General features: G+C 45.3%; 1 protein-coding gene across 52 annotated transcripts in view; it reads right to left on the bottom strand.

The window, feature by feature from the left end:
• Positions 1–9,091: 9,091 nt before the first annotated feature.
• Positions 9,092–19,950, bottom strand: part of Map4k4 (mitogen-activated protein kinase kinase kinase kinase 4) — a 125,632-nt gene continuing 114,773 nt past the window's right edge. For 27 of the 52 annotated variants that reach the window (XM_087565187.1, XM_087565188.1, XM_087565198.1 and 24 more), the window contains 7 exons: positions 18,208–18,351; positions 15,653–15,787; positions 14,176–14,276; positions 12,537–12,686; positions 11,854–12,013; positions 10,983–11,122; positions 9,093–10,782 (listed from right to left, as the gene is read on the bottom strand). In XM_087565187.1, the coding sequence (XP_087421313.1) occupies positions 10,699–10,782; positions 10,983–11,122; positions 11,854–12,013; positions 12,537–12,686; positions 14,176–14,276; positions 15,653–15,787; positions 18,208–18,351 (914 nt within the window). In that variant the 3' untranslated portion in view covers positions 9,093–10,698. 52 annotated transcript variants of the gene reach the window in all.

Genomic DNA, 19,950 nt, shown 5'->3' with positions numbered 1-19,950 from the left:
CTGAACTTAGTGGCAGCTGTCAGTCACTGATTTGGGTAGAAACTGAACGCAGGTCCACTGCAAGAAGAGTAAGTGCCCTTAAACTGCTAAGCCATCTCCCCAGACCCCTAGTATTTTCTTTTATAAATACTTAAAAGTATTTATAAAACTAAAAGATTAAAAAGATCAAATTTAGCCTATTTGCCTATCATCTACTAAGTATAAACTTTCTCCATAATGGTGGGTGGAGACATTCATATTATCCACAGAGTTGGATCTAAAACAAACAACCTACAAAGAACTGGGGTGTATAGCTTTTTTTTTTTTTTTTTTTTTTTTTTGGTTCTTTTTTTCGGAGCTGGGGACCGAACCCAGGGCCTTGGGCTTCCTAGGTAAGCGCTCTACCACTGAGCTAAATCCCCAGCCCCTGGTGTATAGCTTTTTAAGATTGCATCAGAACCATTGGGATCGTAAGCAACCTGGAAATTAGGAGGGAGGTGTAGAATCTTCTGGCTGGAGACTCTCCTCATGCCCTTCAGCAGTCTCTGTCACTGCAGCTTTCCCATGACACCTGAGTCCTGGATAATCAGACACTCTGGTGGGTGAGATTCAGCCAGCCATTATCAACAAGTTCTCCCATCCAGGCTCTGAGACTACTGCAGAAGAGGGACTGGAAAGATTGTGAAAGCTAGAGACAGCGAAATTCTGCAAATAGTATTTGTTGGATCTGATGGGGCCATTGCACATGAACTCAATGGTAGCTGTGATTATGTGCACCAAATCAAGCAAGGCAAAATACCAGCATGGCTGGATTAGGGCTGCACAAATCCCACCTCTCATGGAGGGAGCAATTGCTGGTTGCTGGGAAAGGGAGTCTGTTTTCTTCAGGGACGCAGCCCTTGAAAGACTACTCAAATTCCAACAGGCTTGTCTACACCTAAGCACACACAGGTAGTGCAAAGTAGACTTATTAAAAAAAGTACAGGATGTTGGGAGTTGAAAGTTGAGGCAGGGGATACAAGAGAAATTAGAGGTAAGGAAATTGGGGGTATGTTTGATTAAAATGTAGTATATATGCACCTATAAAATTCTCAATCAAAAAGGCACTTCCAAAAAATTGAAACAAATTAAAAGAAAAGTAGACCATTCCCTTCTTGGGAATGTGATTCGTGTCCCAGGTTGGAAATCCTAGTGTTGCAGCCAGGCATGACTCTAAGTGGCACTTAGTGTCTCCCCTGATCTCCATGCTGTATTCTTCTGTGTGCTCCCCTGCAATCTGAATATATTCTTCTTTTAAGTCCATGCAGTCAGCTTCCTTTTGGGATCAGAGATCAGATCCTCATCCATGGTAACTTGGATGTCCGAGCGTCACAAAGTGACCATAACTTGGAATTATGGTGGCTTCTACAAAGTGCATCAATTCCTAAATGTTCACTGAATGGACAAAACTCCCTTTGCTTCTAAGGTAATGATGAGACTTCACACTGTCTTGTGTCAGTTACAGACGACTGTGATAGCTGCACTGGGCAAATGCCATCTAAGACCAGGAGTCAGCCCTACAGGATGGGCAGCCATGACTTGGCAGATTCCCAAAGGACCACTCTTTTGTGTTCCTCCCAACTCATGGTGGGGATGGTTCCTACGCTTCCCTCCAGAATGTACAGTGAGGTCTCTAGAGTGAGGCCCAGGCAGTAAGAGCTGAAAATGGGGCTTCACTCCAAATCAGCCAGGGAGACTCGGGTGACATCCACATCTTTTACAACAGTCCAGAGTGACTCACTCATGAAGGATCCTGGGAATCTTGTTACCTGGCAACTGGGGCCTATCTGACTGCTGAAGGTGATAAACGACCCAGCTGCCATTAAGTTTCTCAATTCCTTCCACTACAGGTCTTTGCCCCATCCTTTTACGATTACACAACAGCAGGAACCAGAATCTGGACGCAGTGGGGGAATGGGTTTTCCCCAGAGCTACAAGAAGTCTCTGAGAACTTCCCAGCTGGACGGGTCCCTCGCTGATGCTACCAGTGAGTCAGAGGCCCCAGATAAACACCTCTGCACGACAGTTTTCTGTCTAAAACCCACCTGTGTAGGGGAACGAAGTACCCACTTGGCTGCATGGGCAGATGGCTTACAACTTCACATGCCTTCCTCGCAGCCTTTAGAAAAAGAAGAAACCCCCCACAGCACAGTCCACATCAGAGCACTGTACTGTCAGTGGGAAGAAATGTTTCTTAGAGTTTACCCACAGCCAGCTCACCACCTTGAGGTTTGCAAATAACAGCCTCCTCCTTTCTGACAGTATTATTTTGATAGAGCCAGAGAACAAAAGCATTGCAAATGTGTGTGGGGTGTGTGGGAGGTGATTTTGTAAAACCCAGCATAGGTTAACATTTTAGTGCAGTGGTTCTCAGCCTTCCTAATGCTGAGACCCTTTAATACAGTGAGCCCCAACCATAAAATTATCCCTTTGCTACTTAACTATAATTTTCAATGTTATGGACCATAATGTATTTGATAAGCAGGGTATCTGATATGTGACCCCTTCTGAAAGGCTGTTCAACCTGCAAAGGGGTAGAGACCCACAGGTTGAGAACTGCTGTTCTAGTGGAATTTTGTCCTGGTTATCCTGTAGGCATGACTTTAGATCTATCTATCTATCTATCTATCTATCTATCTATCTATCCATCCATCCACCCACCCACCCACTCACCCATCCATCCATCATCTATCATCTATCCACCCATCCATCCATCTATCTAATCACAATAGTATACACTGAGATGCAGAAAAACCAGCCCATGGAGATTAGGAGACCTTGTCTCAACTAAGGTTCCCCCATCACAGAATGATCCCCAGAGGGGACTCTTTTAAGAAACAAGAAGATGTGGACAGCTGTTGGGAACAAACCTTGACAGACTCCCTAAAACCTCTAGACAAGTTCAAGGTTTTCATATGGAAAATAGTGTGAAGGGTGTTTTGGATATTATGTGTTGAGATCACATTCTGGAACATACTTATTCAAGTACATTATCAACTTTTATATGTACATGATTAAATGTGTGCCCTATCTCCCACTATGACGCAATAAAAATAGCTTGCATTACCACAACAACTTACTGTGTGGACATCTTTAAATTTCTCTGGCTAACCTCAAGTTGTTAGGAAGTGTCTTAGTCAAGGTTTCTTTTCCTGCACAAAGCATCATGACCAAGAAGCAAGTTGGGGAGGAAAGGGTTTATTCAGCTCAAACTCCTATGTTGCTGTTCATCACCAAAGGAAGTCAGAATTGAAACTCAAGCAGGTCAGGAAGCAGGAGCTGATGCAGAGGCCATGGAGGGATGTTACTTACTGGCTTGCTTCCCTGGCTTCTCAGCTTGCTTTCTTATAGAACCCAGGACCACCAGCCCAGGGACGGCATCACCCACAATGGGGGCTCTCCCATCCTTGATCACTAATTGAGAAAATGCCTATAGCTGGATCTCATGGAGGCATTTCTTCAAGAGAGGCTCCTTTCTCTGTGATAACTCCAGCTTGTGTCAAGTTGACACACAAAACCAGCCAGTACAGGAAGTATCCCAGTATTATTGGCTTCAAAGCCTTTCAAGTTATCTTGCAAAGCTAAGTGTGTCTGTCCGTGTGCCAGCAGCAATGCTACTTTTCTCTGTATTAGAAAACTGAGCACAGAGAAGCAAGCTTGCTGTGGACATTGGCAGGTACCCGTGGGCTCTGCCAGCAAAATGTTTTCTCTCATTGCTTGGCCTTGAAGGTACCTTGAAATCCACACTGGTGCTTTCCAGAGCATGCATTATATATTGGCATTGTTTAAAGAAATCTGAGCCCCGGAAAGGGAGCAGGAAGAAGCCACCAATTGCTGAAACATTTTGGTGTACCCAGAGCAAGCCTCCAGTCTGCCGCCTCATCCATTTGTGAGGCCATGCAAACACCGAAGATATCTTACTAGTGGGTCTGAAGCATCCCCAAATCAGTTATGGACTATTTACCTCCTGTCGTCTACATACCAAGTACTACTTGAGGCAGGCAGCTGGTCACCAAAGGGACCTCAGGTTCTCTCTGTCTTGACACCCTCTTCTCAAGTGGTACAGGCCCAATCAGCCATCAGAGTTGCCCGTTTAACCTCTCAACCTCTATAATTGTCCTTTTCAAACTGAGGTTGACCTGGTCCTCATTTCTGCTAATGCTCCATTCAGCTCCTGGACTTATATCTCTCCAAATAATCAATAGGGAGGCAGCTCATGTCTCCTCTTGCCCAGGCGGAGAAGGTACAGTAAGAGCCTTCATTCAAGGACTTGCGCACAGCATCTCTAGTTTACATAATCACTTCTCAGTTGCCCCATATCTTTTGCTAAACCCAGTATTGCCAGCACTACTTATAGACAGACCCCTTGCAGCTGGCCCACACTCCTGTGAAGGCTGACCTGTGATGTGTGTCTAGATCCTAGCCAAAGGATTGCAAAGTGCAGCCTGAGAGCATCTCTCACTTGTTTCATCCAGGTAACCATGTGCTACTGCAGTTAATAAGTTATGTGTCTCTGGGGCTGGGGAGGTGACTCAGTGGGTACACTTCTTGAAGGGAAGCATGAGGATCTGAGTTCCCAGCACCAGTATAAAAAGCAAAGCACAAAGGAATGCACCTGTAACTGCAGCTCGAGAGACACGGTGATGGAGACCTGAAGCTTGCTGGCTGGCTTGCCAATACAATCCCATCAGTGAACTACAGGGAGTTAAAGATTCTGTCTCAAAAACAAGGCAGAGGGCTGGGGAGAGGGCTCCTCCATTAAAGGCTAGTCACATCCAAAAAGGAGGTGGAGAACACTTGACAATGGGTGCTGGCACCAACGTCTGGTCTCTATTCCTGAGCACATCGTGCAAGTACATGGACACACACACACTTCAATACACACACATCTAGAGGCCCTATTGTCTCTTCTAGAACAGTGACCACCATTCCAAGTCACCCTTCAGGCTCGTTTCCCCACAGGAGCACGGTACCTTAAGACTGCTCGGCACACAAGGATTGCTCAACTTGACCAAAAAAGCCACCGGGTTCCCAGAAGTTCACAAGCTCCCACACTTACTCAATGATGTACTCTGCTAGGGAGGTGAGGGAACAGCCAGTCCTTCAGAAAGCACACCGAGGAAGTATCTTTGATACCAGTAACACATGGGAGTCCGAGGTGAGACCGTTTGCGATATCCTTTCCGTAGGGCCGCCCAGGATAAGAAATGGATCCTGCACGGCCCAGTTATACCTCTTCCTAGGAGTGAGCAGGACAGATGGTGAGGAGACAACTGAAGTCCTGAGCTCACCAAACTGCCCATGATAGGCAGTGCTTGTCTGCAGATGGGAGCTCCCAGATGGCCTCTGTTCTAAACTGTGACTCCTAGATCTAAGAACCTACAACAAACCTGATGTTTAGCAGCAGGATTATTTAGGGAGGAAGGGGCCGTTGGACTTCTGCAACTGAAAACTCTCTAGAAGTCAAGAGTAGCTGTCTCCCGAGAAACGTCAAGAAACGTCAACCCTACTGCTTTCCCTGAGAAGCCTTGGGAGCTGTGGTTTAGGTAGTCAGCTCTAAGGATGAAGGCAGGACACAGATTAAGAACCATGGTGCAAATCAAAAATGATTAATTCCCAGCACGTGCTACAAGAGGATGTGCCAAGGAAAGTCAGTTAACACTGGTCTGTACGTACTGTAATCAAGTCTGACTTCTGCAAACTCAAGGAAGGGACAGGAGGCACTCACCCTAGCTCTGTGTCCTTTCCTGAACATCTGTGGGCACCTTGTCAGACTTCTACACTTGAGAGCAAAATAGAAATGGCAACCTCAGAATAAAAATAATAAACCCAAATGAATAAGTTAAAAATTCCAAACTAGAACTGGAGGGATGGCTCAGAGGTTAAGAGCACTGGCTGCTCTTCTAGGGGTCCCGAGTTCAATTCCCAGCAACCACATGATGGCTCACAACCATCTTTAATGAGATCTGATGCCCTCTTCTGGTGTGTCTGAAGAGAGTCACAGTGTACTCACATACATAAGATAAATCTTAAAAAAAAAAAAAAAAAAACAAAAAACAACTCAAACCAACAGGCAACGAATAAGCAAATGAAAAACCAGAAGAGATTTAAACTCCCTGGAGACTGTAGTCAGGGAGAGCCTTCAGTGTTGCCATGGCAACTCCAACTGGGGATACTAGGGAGAGCTCCAGCCCTTCTCCTCCAAATAGCATCAAGAAAACTCCCACAGACACATCCATCAACAGGCTAGGGTGACAGAGGGCAGAACTTCTCCAGGACTAACATCAAGTTTTATTTAGTTTTTATTAAGACAGATCAACCCTGAGAGGCCAGAACAAACAGCCAGGTAAGAGAACCTAGTCTGAATGCACACCTCCTCTCATGTAAATGTGGTAATGACTTTGGCCAACTCTCCATTCCTTAGCCAATTTTAAAGCATTCTGTCTACTGTTAAAGGGGAATAGGGCCATCATTCTTTTGAAAAGTGGTACACAGCAACAATTCAATCTCAATGATCACTATAGCAAAACAGAGCAGGCGTCGGCTAAGAAGCCAAATTGGATTGCAGTTACCTTGTCGAGTGATTCCCTCAACCAGAGGGGAAAGTTGGAAGAGAAAGACTCACAGAACTCACAGACACCCCTGGGTTTTTATGCTAACTGGCCACCAGTTGCAAATAGGAAACAAAAACAAAAACAAAAACAAAAAACCCTTAGGTCATCCACTGGCTGAAACTTTTCCTATTTCGTTTTCATCTTGGAGATAAATATGAGCCACAGTATGTCAGTCTCTTTGATGATGGCACGCACATCCTTGTGAGCACAGGCAAGGCGGAGAGTCCTGAGAGATGGTGCCCGGCTCCCAGAGGTGGCAACTACCTAGAAAGAACACCCTGGCGGCAGACAGAGGACTGGGCTCAGTCACACTGACATCATTTAGCTGTTGCACCCGGGTTAGCATTTATGAACAATCGAGAAAGGGTCACTTATGTCCTACTGAGGAAGACAAGCTATTTCACATCTTGAAGGACTTTTATCTTCCTTTGTGTGTCTGCCATGTGTAGGCCAAAAGAGGATGAAGCGGAGTCAGTGCTGAGCGGCTGGGTGTGGGTGGAGCCTCCTCACCATCCCCCACTCTGTGGTTTGACCAGACTTGGGCAGTCCTCCTCTGTTCACTCTCCCTGTTGCCTCCTGGGCTGGTTCTCACCTTCCCTCTGAGGAGTTTGTGCACATGCCTGCTGCTACTTCATCGTAACTGCCCTTCAGCAACCTCCCACACCCTGTCCTGACCAGGATGGGGGAGGGGAAGGAATGCACAAATCTGGGATCTTCCCGTGAAGGAGATGCCTAAAGGGTCAAAACACACTGAGGCAGAAATTATTGTTTATTTATTTAGGAAAGAAAGGTAGGGGAGAACAGTAATTTGTATAACAGTAGACAAGTCAGCACTACAAAAACAAAACAAAACAAAACAAACAAAACAAAGGCCGGCAGTGGTAGGGAATGTGGGGAGGGGTGTGTGGGGGGGGCTTGTCATCACCTGCTGGGCTTCATGACTTGTAAATCCAGTGCAATTTCTCACCTGTATTATTACTCAGCAAATTTATAACTGGTAGAATTAGGGACTACAGATCCTTATGTGTGCTCCACCTAAGCTAGAAACCCAGCAGCCCCGTGTGATTTAAACGTAAACGGTAAATGGGATGCATGCAGGTACAAGGAACCATTTCTGTAAACGTTCCCTCCCGATGCAAATGTGCACATAAGCGCACTGCCCTCGCCACAGACGAGGCTCCTCCGAGGCTCCTCCCACTCTGTACAGAAAGGCACTGAAGCTCCGGGTGGTGCCCCTGTGAAGAGCAGCTTCGGGCCCACCTACTGCGGTGTCACCTTGATACTGCTTTGCCAAAATGACCCTCACAGAAAGCAGTGTCCCACGGAGGGAGTGAGGGAAAGCCTGTTCACCCGAAACAAATAGGATTGTCTAGGCTCACCGGTTTACTAGGTGTCAGGACCAAGAAGGGAAGGGGTTCGGGTAGCAGCTGCCAGAAGCTTCCCTGGGCAGACTGCTCTTTCAGTCAAGTTGGCCGTGGACTTGGTCTGGGTCAGCAGGGAGAATGCCCACTGGGCGGGGAGGGTTGTGCAAGCAGCACAGGCACAGATGACTAGAGCCCATCCTCCGCCCACATCTCAAGAATAAGTTCTAGACGTTGATAATCCCAACAACGTATGTTTGTACTAATTGCGACCTATAGCTTTGCAGCCCGTGGCTGACAGACTATGACACACAGGACTAAGGTGCACGGCAGCCTTCTGTTTCTTCATGCTTCTTGCTGTCTGAGGCTTTGTGCTTCTCCAGAGCCATAGGCTCGCCTTCCACAGCACTCTAGAGTCAGGGTGTCTGCAGTCACCCAGACAGCTCTGTCTCCTCTTGATCCAGGCACTTCCCTTACTGGCCCCTCTCATTTCATAAAAACCCCAAGTGTGGGTAGGAGGCTGCCGGCATTAGGTTCTGACTGAGTCCTCTGTTGATGGGATAGTCCAAGTCTCAGACGGGATAATTCTAGGCTAGCCACAAACTAGAAGAGAAGCAGCTTTTGTATTACTCTGAAGTCATACCAACAGAAAACAATTTTTGCTTCCTTTGCCCCTAAAGAGGAGTAAGGGTCGCTCACTTATCTTGCCCGCCTTCGTGGGTATTTACAACCAACCATTTAGCTGCGCATCGTTGTACATTGCATTCTCACTAGACTTCTGTCGTTCATAAAACCACTGGAGTGGAAAGTAAGAGATTGACCGACAGCCGTGTGAGCCGAGGCCAACGGTACAGGCAGTAGAGATACAGATTACTGTTACGTGGGACGGAATAGATGAACCGTGCTGTAAAGGAAAATTAACCACCAGGGAAGATCAAGCCTCTGAAACACCGAGCTTGTGTTGGGGGAATGAAGCACACAGTGGCTGTCACGAGGCCATCCCCCTCACAGAAAGATGGCAGGGCCGTGACTCAGCACTGCCCCTCCACTGAGACACTAGCATCCTCAGAGAATGTAGTGATGACCATGAAGCCAAGAAGCAAATTATTACAAGACATTTATTACAAATGTCACAGACATATTCATAAAGAAAAATTAGTTTTTAAAAAAAAGAGAGAGAGAACAAACAAGAGAGCACGTGAGAAACAGGAAAAGCCAGAGCGTCAGTCTTACACCTGAAACACAGGCAGGGAGGTGCCGTCTATGAAGAAGTAGGAGTAACTACATTCTTAAAATAGTTTTAGTGCATTGCGGGGTTTTTTTTGTTTTTTTTGCTTTTTGTTTTTTTTTTAAGAAAAGGGACACACCCTCGCTCCCAAGAAAAAGTTCCTGCAACATGAATGAATAGTCTGTGTGACTCCTAGTGTGACCCCTGCCTGCTTCCAAAGCCTGTAACTGCGAACAGTGAGATCTCTTGTCAGGACAGGTGACTCCGCTGCCTGTCACCCTCCAATGGTGAACTTGGTGAGAGCAGAGCGTCTGAGTGCTGAGGCTGCTCCCACCATCATAGACAGCTTTCTTTCTTTCTTTCTCTTTTCTTTTCCTTTTTTTTTGTACCTGATTAGACTTGTGACAAAGTCAGTCAAACTTTAATCAGATAGTTTTGGTATTAAGGTTAAATTAAACATTAAATGTTTTCTGCCAAAACCATTAAGCTAAGTCACCTCTCAATGCATTAAGAACAATGAGGTAGGCAAAAAACAAAACGAAACGAAATGAGAACCCACAGGAAAGCTGGCCTTTCCTATGGTGCGTGCAGACCGTGGTGGAGCTGCTGCCGCACTTTAGGCTTAACGGACATTAAACCCTTAGCCCAGGCCTTGCTAATACTGTTACACAACAAAACTTCTGGCCCTCCAACAAGACGCACACATTTCCTTTTCCTTTCCTTTCTTTTTTAAGAACCATCTGCACAATTTAGGCAAAACTTGGTACACAGAAAAATGACTGAGTTCTTGGCCAGGACAACCCTCTCCAAAAAGCTTTCAAAGAAACAAAATGGGACCCTTTAACCCGCCCTGCCCCACCCCAAGCCCCACCCACAAAAAAAGTTATCCTAGTAACTGTGTCTTTCACATTTTATAAATATTAACCTCTTAGACCTGCACCTTCTTCTTTGTCCACATACTGTCACATTACAAAAAGAGAGAAATGTCAATTAAATACATTGTTAATGTTACTATATTAACTCTGTTCTCTGCTTCAGCAAGCGGCTTCTTACACCAACTTTTCACCTCTCTGTGCCTGCCGCCAACGTCGGGTGGCGCAATCGTCACAACCAGCAGACGCCCACGGGACAGTGGCTCGGAGACGAGGAATCCTGGAGCTGTAGGAAAGGCGCTCTTCCCGGTCTGATGTGTTCATCCCCAAGCATTCCTAGCACCGATGGTAGAGTCTGAACAGCACCAGCTGCAATGCAGCCTTGGTTTATTTTTTTGAGAAAGGAGGAGGAGAGAATGGGAATAAACTGGCAGAAAGTGTAGGAGGGAGGGGAGAGGACCCGACCCGACCCGACACGCCACAAGAGGCCTGCATAGACAGCTGTCATGGCTGCACCGGCACAGCTCTGAGCTCCAGTTGCAAGGAATTCCAAGTTCTTGGGGTCTTGCCGACTCCAGAGGTCAGTGATCCCGGCTCACACTGCCTCTACCAGCTCAGAAGGGAAGTCCTGCCTAAGGTCATGAAGTAGACCTGGCTGCTGCCGCCAGAGCGGACGGAAGCAAAGAACACCTGCAACACAACCGGAGAGGACAGTCAGCAGCCGCTCACCACCTCCGGGCGCCCGACCCCAAGTGTGTGCATTCAGAGGTCTCCTGGATTTATTTTAGAAATCTACCAGAACGGCCAGGAATTCACCGTCACTGCCCCATGCACAACAAGCCACCATAAACAGCAGCCACAAGTGCACAGACGCCATGAGGAAGCCTTACCTTGTCATTACGTTCACACAGGAACTTTAGTCTCTGAGCCCTTTTGTGCATAAACACACCGTCCAAATGACCAGTTTCCACAGAGCGTATCTCTATTGCCTTCTCTCCCCAGCCCATTGTCTGATTCGACCGGATGTATGCTTTTAGAGAGGGAGAAACAAAGCATTAACCAGGAGGAATCTTGACAAGATGCTTCGTGTTCACGCCCAGCTGGGTGCCTAGCCTGTGAGGACTTTGGTTTTCCAGGAGTTCTGCCTCAGAACTGGGCACATCTCTGAAAACCCACCTCCCCGCGTTCTCGAGGCCCTGGGTTCAATTTACAGCAGTGACCAGAAGGGGGCAGTGTGCTGTATGCCTGATCTGTCACTCTAGGCATGCGTCAGTTAACTGAGCAAGCCAACTTCCCTCAGGTCTTTCATGCCACTTCTAGAAACAGCCATGAGAGAAGGGAGGAAGACGGGTGAGCAGACATATCGGGGACACAAGCACAGCCATACAACGTCAAGCAGCAGCCTCGGTCCCTGAACACGAAGCAGAAGACCACTCAGGGCCTGTCGGTGACTAGGGCCCTGCCACCCAAGAGCACTATTTCTTTCTGTGATTTTCTTCAGCCATGCATACTGGTCAAAAACAAAAACCAAAAAACCAAACACCCCAAAGGCTGCCCTTTGGGTAACCTAAGAGTCCAAGGAGAGGCAGCATTTGCGCAGATTTAAAGTGCCCAAGGGTTACCGGGAATTTGCTCTAACCTCCTCCCATCTGCTGGTAACCACCGAATAGCCAGACGGTGCGAGCAACATGCAACATTAGTAAACACACAGACTGGTCTCGGCGGCTCCTCTCACGGACGCCTCGTCACAGCGCACCATACCTACAGATGTTGGCATCTCTCCCCACTGCAGAACCACGTCCTTGGTGATTCTTCCGTACGTGTTCACATAAACCCCTTCATCTTCGTAGCACACCAGAAGCTCCATTCCATCCGTGTTGGGGAGGATAATGATTGCATGGGGTTTGATGGTACACTGAATCTAGAGAACAGGGAGAGAAGCACGTCTGTGGCCATCTCCAGGGCCGTGAGTGTGCTCAGTCTGTCTGTCTAGCGAATGCGGTAGTGCTGCACCCCTGGCCGTACCTACCACAAACCGGCAAGGATCTTGGGAAGTCCATGCAATCAATATACAACCCAGAGTTATATTCCAGGTCACGTGCTCTGCTGATGCGCGTGTTTGAGTCCCTGGACACATTACCGGATGGTGGACTCATTTGAGAACCATTCCCAACCCAGGGTGTTCTGCCTGACAGCAACAGTCCCAACTCCATCCCATGTTAGTCAAAGCAAATGCTAAGAGGTCCTCAGAGGGCTTCACAGAGCCTGGGAAGGAGACTTCTATGGTTCCGAAGCCACTGAAAACAGTGCTTCATTTAAATACTCACCCTACACCACGGGGAATGAGGAAACCCTGCTTGTGTTAGTCACTGAGCAGAGTAAAGGGAAAAGTCAAAACAAAGTGAAGTCAGTCAACCAACCATAGAGTGTGGGTTCTTTCTTACGTGTGTTGGTAGATAAATGTCATAGACTGAGCCGGAATCCACATCAACAGCATGGAATCCAGCACAGGATCCATAGATCACTTTCAACCTCTGGCCTTCCTCGACAGTGAGATCCACCAGTAATGGCTTATGTACCAGTTCTCCAAATGACTATAGAGGTAATCAAGACAGAAGCAGGAGAACAAACTTACACATCAGAGAAGCAAGCTGCAGGCTTTGATTTATCACATGGATGGTTAACCAGCATCTGGAAAACACGTCTTCCCTCCTACCTAGCTGAAGAATGCTCTCTGTCCTGTCCAGTTGTGTGTCTTGATTAGAGCATAGGCAAAGTTGACAATAGTAAGAATGGCACAGTGTGGGATTCGAATACTCAGACACAGCAGTGAAGTGAGCTGCTGTAGGGTCATGGCACTGAGACTTTCTCTGTCAGAGTTGATACTGCGAGAGCTATAGCCTTTAGCTGTGAGACTAGACTCAGGCTATCGTGACTTGGAGCGCCTTAATTCTTCACGTCAGTGAGGGCTAGCACATACGAATACTAAGACCAGACTCCGGAAGATAATGTGAGTGACTTTATAATTTCTCAGTAATACTAGGACTTACAAAAATGATAACCGTGAGTTTGACTCCACTCCATGGGGGAACCAAGCAGGAAGTACCCTTAATTCAAATTTCACAAGTAATTGAAACTTACTCTTTCAATAAACTATATCAAAATTGTTTTAAGCACATTTTAGATGATGTAATTTGTTTCTTACCCTCTGCTAAAATGTTACCCGACTATTGTTAGAGCTCTGTGTTCTAATAATTATCTGTGAGGTAATTATTATTTCTATCTAATGCCAAAACAGCAGAAATTTTAATTAAGAATTTTATACACTGGATTTAGGGTAATCCCTAAAATAAATTACTAAAAACACACACAGAACAATGACTGTTAAGTTCTTTCTCTGCACTTTGGCAGTGTGGAAGCACAGACTATGACAGTTACCAGCACTGCTTCATAAGCGACCTTTCACGCCGCACACCGGAGTGAATAGGAGACCAATTATGAGTGCTTGTGAACTTACAACCACAACAGTCGAGTGTAGCAAAAGTCTCCTCACTGTAAATACCAAGATGCTGTTAAAGGGAGTTTTTCAAATTTATATAAAAACAGGTCCATATTATACATGTTTTAACTCCCTTCTATTTAATATGTATTGCTTATATCATTAAAAACCTCTGTGATTTACTTAGTTTGATTTATTTGTTTTGCTAGCTGTCCCTGGCTGGCCTTGACCCCACAACAACCCTCCTACCTCAGCCTCTCTGGCTTGTACTATCATAACCAGGTTATTCCTTAGTCTTTAAATTGCACTGCACCGATCACATGCATTTCACGACTGCCTTTCACTGAGCCCTTTAAGCTCGAGTCTCCATCTGCGACACATCTGTGTCTTCCAGAGACCGCCTACTTTCTAAGAGACGGTGCAAGTACCACTTTGGCAAACTGACCATCTGAGAACCTAGGAAATAGTTGCGCAAGCCTATTATACTATGTTAGAGCAGCTGATCTGACAAGTATGTCATGTCAATGCATAGCTCTATGTCAACTGTTCAGACCTTTAAGCCAATTTAAAACTGGCGGTTTTACCTTAAAGGCCATAAATTTGTGATATGGCTTCGGTGCCCATGCATAGACTTCCACAGAACTCTTCAAAGCGATTACCAGAAACTTGATTCTTTCATATTTTACTGAAACAAACATAAAAAGCAAGAGAAATACTATCAGTATTAACATGGAGCCATAAACTCCTTTAGTTGTTATTTGCAAACTTTATAAATATACCTTCTATTGCTCATCCAACAAATTAGGAGCTGGGGTAAGAAATACAGGGAGCTTCAGCCACTTACGTAGCTATCCCAATTCTTCAGTGTGTGATTCAATTTCCTAAATCAATTCTAAACTGAGAGTGAATAGTTTTGCTGATAATCCTAATAATGTCTTAGATTTCAAGGATTTTATTACCAAAGGCTACGCCAGGCAGCTACCCTGAGGGCTGGAGGGCTCACACACAGACAGAGGAATATGATAGAAGCAAGTTATAAGTCATGTGTGACTCACAGAACATACATGATCTTTCGCAGCCCTTCCTGCTCCCTAGTATGATGTTCCGGTCTGCTCTGTAGACCACCTACATGGACCTCTGAACATCATACTGCTGCTTGCCTAGGTGCAAGGGTGCAGCTTTGTTAATAGACTGTTCTGAAATGATGGACATCACTCTAGGGGCACTGCTAATCTCTATAAACCAAACATACTAAAGCTATCACTGATAATCCCTATAGACCATACCCTAACTACCAATATTAAGGAGGTTCAAGGGCCACATGGGAACCAAACTAATGCCTGTTAACTTTAATTAACTGTATTTCAGTCTCCTGGTCTTGGTGGGAACTCAGAATCATTTCACATAGTGAGATGCTAACTGTAATAATTGTTTACCAATGAGTAGCCACAATAGACAGAGAAGACAATGTCACCGATTACAATATCCTGGGGAAGTGGACAGAATAACTGCCTATGGCTGGTATGTTAGTAAGATCTGAAAGCACAAATTAGCAATCAATGGACTCCTCGACTGTAACCAGTGCACTTCTATAAAATTACACTGCTGGTTCCTTAAAATTCTAACTATGTTATGGTCCATTCTTTCTCATCATTTCTAACAAGCACTTACTTTCTCTTATGCAATGAAACCTGGCGTGGGTTTTGTGAAAAGACTTTGTGAGAATCACTCAATGTTCCAAAGAAGAAAAATACCAATCACAAAACAGTTGCTAAGAGGCCAGCCATGGTCATTTATAAATAAGGGCACGGCAGCTATGCACGATGTACTTCATTAAAGATAACGAGCCGTGACAGCAGTTGAAGTCTCAAACGTTCTTCTAGTGACTGTGAAGGACCTCTCAGCATATGCTAACTACAAGCCTGGAAGGTCAGGAAGGGAAGAGACCTGCAGGTCACGGTCACAGGACACCTCACCATTCAGAGTCCAGTAACCTAAACCGGACTGACGACTGACGGAACTCGGAAGAGCAGCGGGAGCACGGCGCCACTGAGCACTCACCGACTTTATAGTGCACGCACCCTTCCAGGTCGCCCACGGTGGTCCACCCCTGCTTCTTCTCAACTTCCGGATCATTATGAAGTATTTTATTTCTTAACCAGGATAAATAGTAGACGCGTAACTTATCCTTTTTGCCTAACAAGATAAATATAAGTATTTTACACGAGTGGTCAAAAGTCAACATTATTATTAATGACAACAGTATCCAAGAAAAAAACGAAACCCTAAACAAAAGCAGTAGGCATGGGAACTTCTTGAAACAATTATAGCCATGATTTTAGCTAGCAAGCCCATTATACAAGAGTCAATTACTTTCCTATATACCAACAATTAAAAATTAAAAACAAATAAAAATACTATTCACATTAACATTGAAGAAATGAAATAGATGGATCTCACAAGACAGCTGTTTAAAATATCTATGAGGACAGTTAGAAAATTCTTGTCAAAGATGTTAAAGAATTAAGTGGAGAAGTACTATGTTCATGGATAGAACCGTCAGTTCTTCCTAACTTGAACAACAGATTCAACTCAATTCTAGCCGAAACCATAGCCAAATTATCTGTGTGTACCAATAAATACTGAAATGAAATCCAAAGTTATTAGACAGTTCTTGATTTCAAGATTTACTATATATTCAATATAGTAACCAAGACCCTGTGGTTATCAGCAAAAGAACGAGCAAATCAATTAGTGGAGTAAAAGGGGCAGAAACAGATGCACACAAACACAGTGAGCAAACAGGTGCACACACAGTATAAACAGATGCACACAAACACAGTGAGCAAACAGGTGCACACACAGTATAAACAGATGCACACAAACACAGTGAGCAAACAGGTGCACACACAGTATAAACAGATGCACACAAACACAGTGAGCAAACAGGTGCACACACAGTATAAACAGATGCACACAAACACAGTGAGCAAACAGGTGCACACACAGTATAAACAGATGCACACAAACACAGTGAGCAAACAGGTGCACACACAGTATAAACAAAGGGACACAATCGCAGTGTACAGGGAGATGCACATAAACACAGTGAACAAACACATGCATACACAGTACAAACAGAGGCACAGAAATGAACACAGTAAACAAATAGCAAAAGGAAGTCTTCTCTGAAATAAACAATATTGTGAATGAAAGGGAATCTACTTGTAAACCTTAAAACCTTAGACAAAAATAAATTAAAAATGAGTCACAGACTTAAATGTGAAAACCCAAGCTACCAAACTTGTAGAAGAAAGCACATGAAAATATCTGGATGGATCTTGGATTTGGCAGTGACTTTCTGGGTAAAACACCAAAAGCATTAAGCACAAAAGTGAGTACAAAACAAAGCAAGCACAAAGTGTGAGGTTTCACTAAACTTTATAATGTCTGCGTTGCAAGACATGGAGAACGAACAGAGAAGCCAGAGGCAGGGAAAAAGCACTTTCAGGGCACATGCAGGAAAAGATTGCTAAAATATACAAAGAAATTCAACAAGAGGGAGAAAAAGCAACTCAAGTGCAATAAGGAACAAAGGTCTAAGAAGATCCTTCCATGGGGAGAAAGAGGAGACTTAACCACAAGGGTGCATGGAGCATTCACATACAAGGGGACTCCATATTCACACAAGACATCTGTTAACCTATCAAGATGGAAAACGTCCAACACAGTCTCAGACATCGGGGTTGTGGTGCAGAAACAGTCCTTCCCCAGCTCTCTGCTGGGAGACAATGGACCCGTTCTGTAGGACAGCGCAGCAGCTCTCTGCACCAACAGACTTCTGCTCACGCTTCTGTCAGCTGTTACTTTGTTTCTTTTTCTTTTTCTTTCTTTCCTTCCTTCCATCTTTCTTTTACTAAACACACAAATGAAAGCTTGTGTATAAGCAAAAAGTTGCACAGCTACTAGCAGCTTTCCTTAAACCTTCCTATCTGAAAGCACCAAGCTGTCTTCCAATGAACGGATAACCAGAGACACATCTGTCTGTGCAGCACTTGGCGGTATCAAAGAACGAGATACTGAACCACAAAAGACAGGAAGCAACCTTAACTTAAATGTGCACTGCCAAAGGAGTTAGCCCGTATACGACATGACCTATATATACTCAGTCACGCAAACTTATATCTACGTGTCCAATGATAGGACATTCTAGACTAGTAAAGTCATCAAAAACAGCTGGTCAGCTATCGTCAGGGCCTCAGGAGGAAGTACAAATGGCGCTTTTTAGGGTACCGAAACTAGACAGACCGAAATATACGCATCAGTGTATGTGTGAGAACCAAGCAAATGCACTCCACAGTAACGCCAGTGACGACATGCTGTGGGTAATAGTAATGTATTATTATCAGTAAATAAAAGACAATGTGCCACCAGTGTACAACAGTACAACAGAGGTCACGACGGGTGTCAGGGAGTGCCACAGCTGTGCGCATCTTCACATCATGAAGACGTTCAACTCTGCTGTCTCAGCCAGCATCGAGAATGAGCTGAGCTCAGTATGTAGGGCCTGGTGCACCGTGGCCAAGGCCATCCATTCTGCTTTACAGAACACTCACCAGATATTGTCACCAGGACATTCAGGCCCTCAAGTACATCCATTTGCTGGAACCGTCTCCGGCTGATCAGAGGGTACACTTTCCCTTGGCCACTTCTGTCCAAGAGCATCAGGCCACTCTCTGTGCCAACTAGCAAATTCACTCCTGTTCAAGGACATGGAAAGGCCTACATTTTAGGTTGTGATTGCACTGAGCTGTACCGTAGAACAGAGAAACATTCTCTACTTGAAAGATGACGGTGTCCGTGGTTCCTGAAGGAATGCTCAGAACAGTTAAAGCTACGACCCCTCCCACACAGAAGGGACAGTTACATCTAGATTACATAAATGTGGAAGCAATAAGGAGACCTCACCACCTCACCTGCTCCCAGGGAACTGAGCTCCCAGTTGTAAACTCACTATTTCTGGGGTTTTAGAGATTTGGGTCCATCTGCTACAACGTCCTCACAATTGGCAACCTTGTAGGACGACTTACAGAGAGAACAAGCCCCTGTAATCTTCACTGGCTTATGAGATAGTCTCAATCAGTTCCCACCACCGAGAAACAACTGCACCATTGTCCCCCACTTCCTGGGAGCTGCCTTCCCTGTGACGCACTGCTGACCACACCAGTGGCCTGCTTACTCTGTCAGGACGTCTCCTGTTTCCATCTCTCTCTGCTTCTTCCATGGACACTGTTGCTACCACCTCGCACTGATCAAACAAAGGCATGGCGATCTGTGCCAGGGCAGCAGCTCCCACGGCCATGCTGAACTTACTGCTCTTCCACACACTACAGATGTCTACTGAAACCAGGATTCCCACTGAAGGTAACTAACATCTTCTGCCTGCCCCTTCCCTCCCTCCTCTGGCTCTGATATTCAATGCGTTCTGATCATGTGACAGCTGACAGACACAGGCCTTCACTCAGTCTGTCCAGATAACCTCGTGTCTCACAGGTGCACATCAAACTGATCCCCGTTGTTTTACACAGACAATGAGTCCCGCTGCAACTTTACCTGCACCTAAGATGCAGTGCCCAAGTCCTTTGCTAGCGTCTGGGGTCCCACAGCTCTCAAGCCAGTTGGCCGCACCCATTAAAAACCTGTTAATATCCAATCATCCTTATTTTTGGAAGCACTAGACTCTCCCTCTAAATTCATATATTTATCCAAATGCTCTTGCTTCTTGGGTGTAGAACCTTCGCCTTTAAAAGCATCTTCTAACATGTAGCATCGACTTATGCTCTCAGGGAACTAAACACATTCACGCCAATTCTCTAAGCTGGACAAGCGATGAAGTATTTGTGTCCTTTCAAAGTACCTGCTAGGTCAATGATCTTGTGAAAAGGGGAGTCACAGACAGAGTCAAGACAGTCTGTTGAAGGGTGGTAGTCTAAAACAGCTTAGAAAACTAAGAGTATCTAGAATTGGGCACCTTTACCCAAGATTAAGTCAGATTTGTGTAACTCTTAAAGAATTTGTTTTTAAACAAGTTTTGTTGTAAGTTTATGAAGCTGTAAGGCCACATGTAAGTCAATGCTGTGAGTTTACCCGACTCATAGGTTAATGGGATATCTACAAGAACACTATCCATATAAAGAGATCAACATAAAAGCCTAGTCCTTCTGTGTCTCAAGCCAAACACGCTACTTGGTAAGTACAGACAAGGCCTCCTTAGCCAGCTGTCAGGCCTTGTGCCAGTAAGGAAGCGGCTAAGCAAAGGCCCTCGGGGAGATCATCTCACTGGATGCAGTGCAGAAACG

Source organism: Rattus norvegicus, chromosome 9 (genome assembly GCF_021556685.1).
Source record: "Rattus norvegicus strain SHRSP/BbbUtx chromosome 9, alternate assembly SHRSP_T2T, whole genome shotgun sequence".
NCBI classification, from domain to species: Eukaryota; Metazoa; Chordata; class Mammalia; order Rodentia; family Muridae; genus Rattus; species Rattus norvegicus.
The sequence above is the reverse complement of the archived record's forward strand: the minus strand, read 5'-3'. Positions and strand labels throughout refer to the sequence as shown.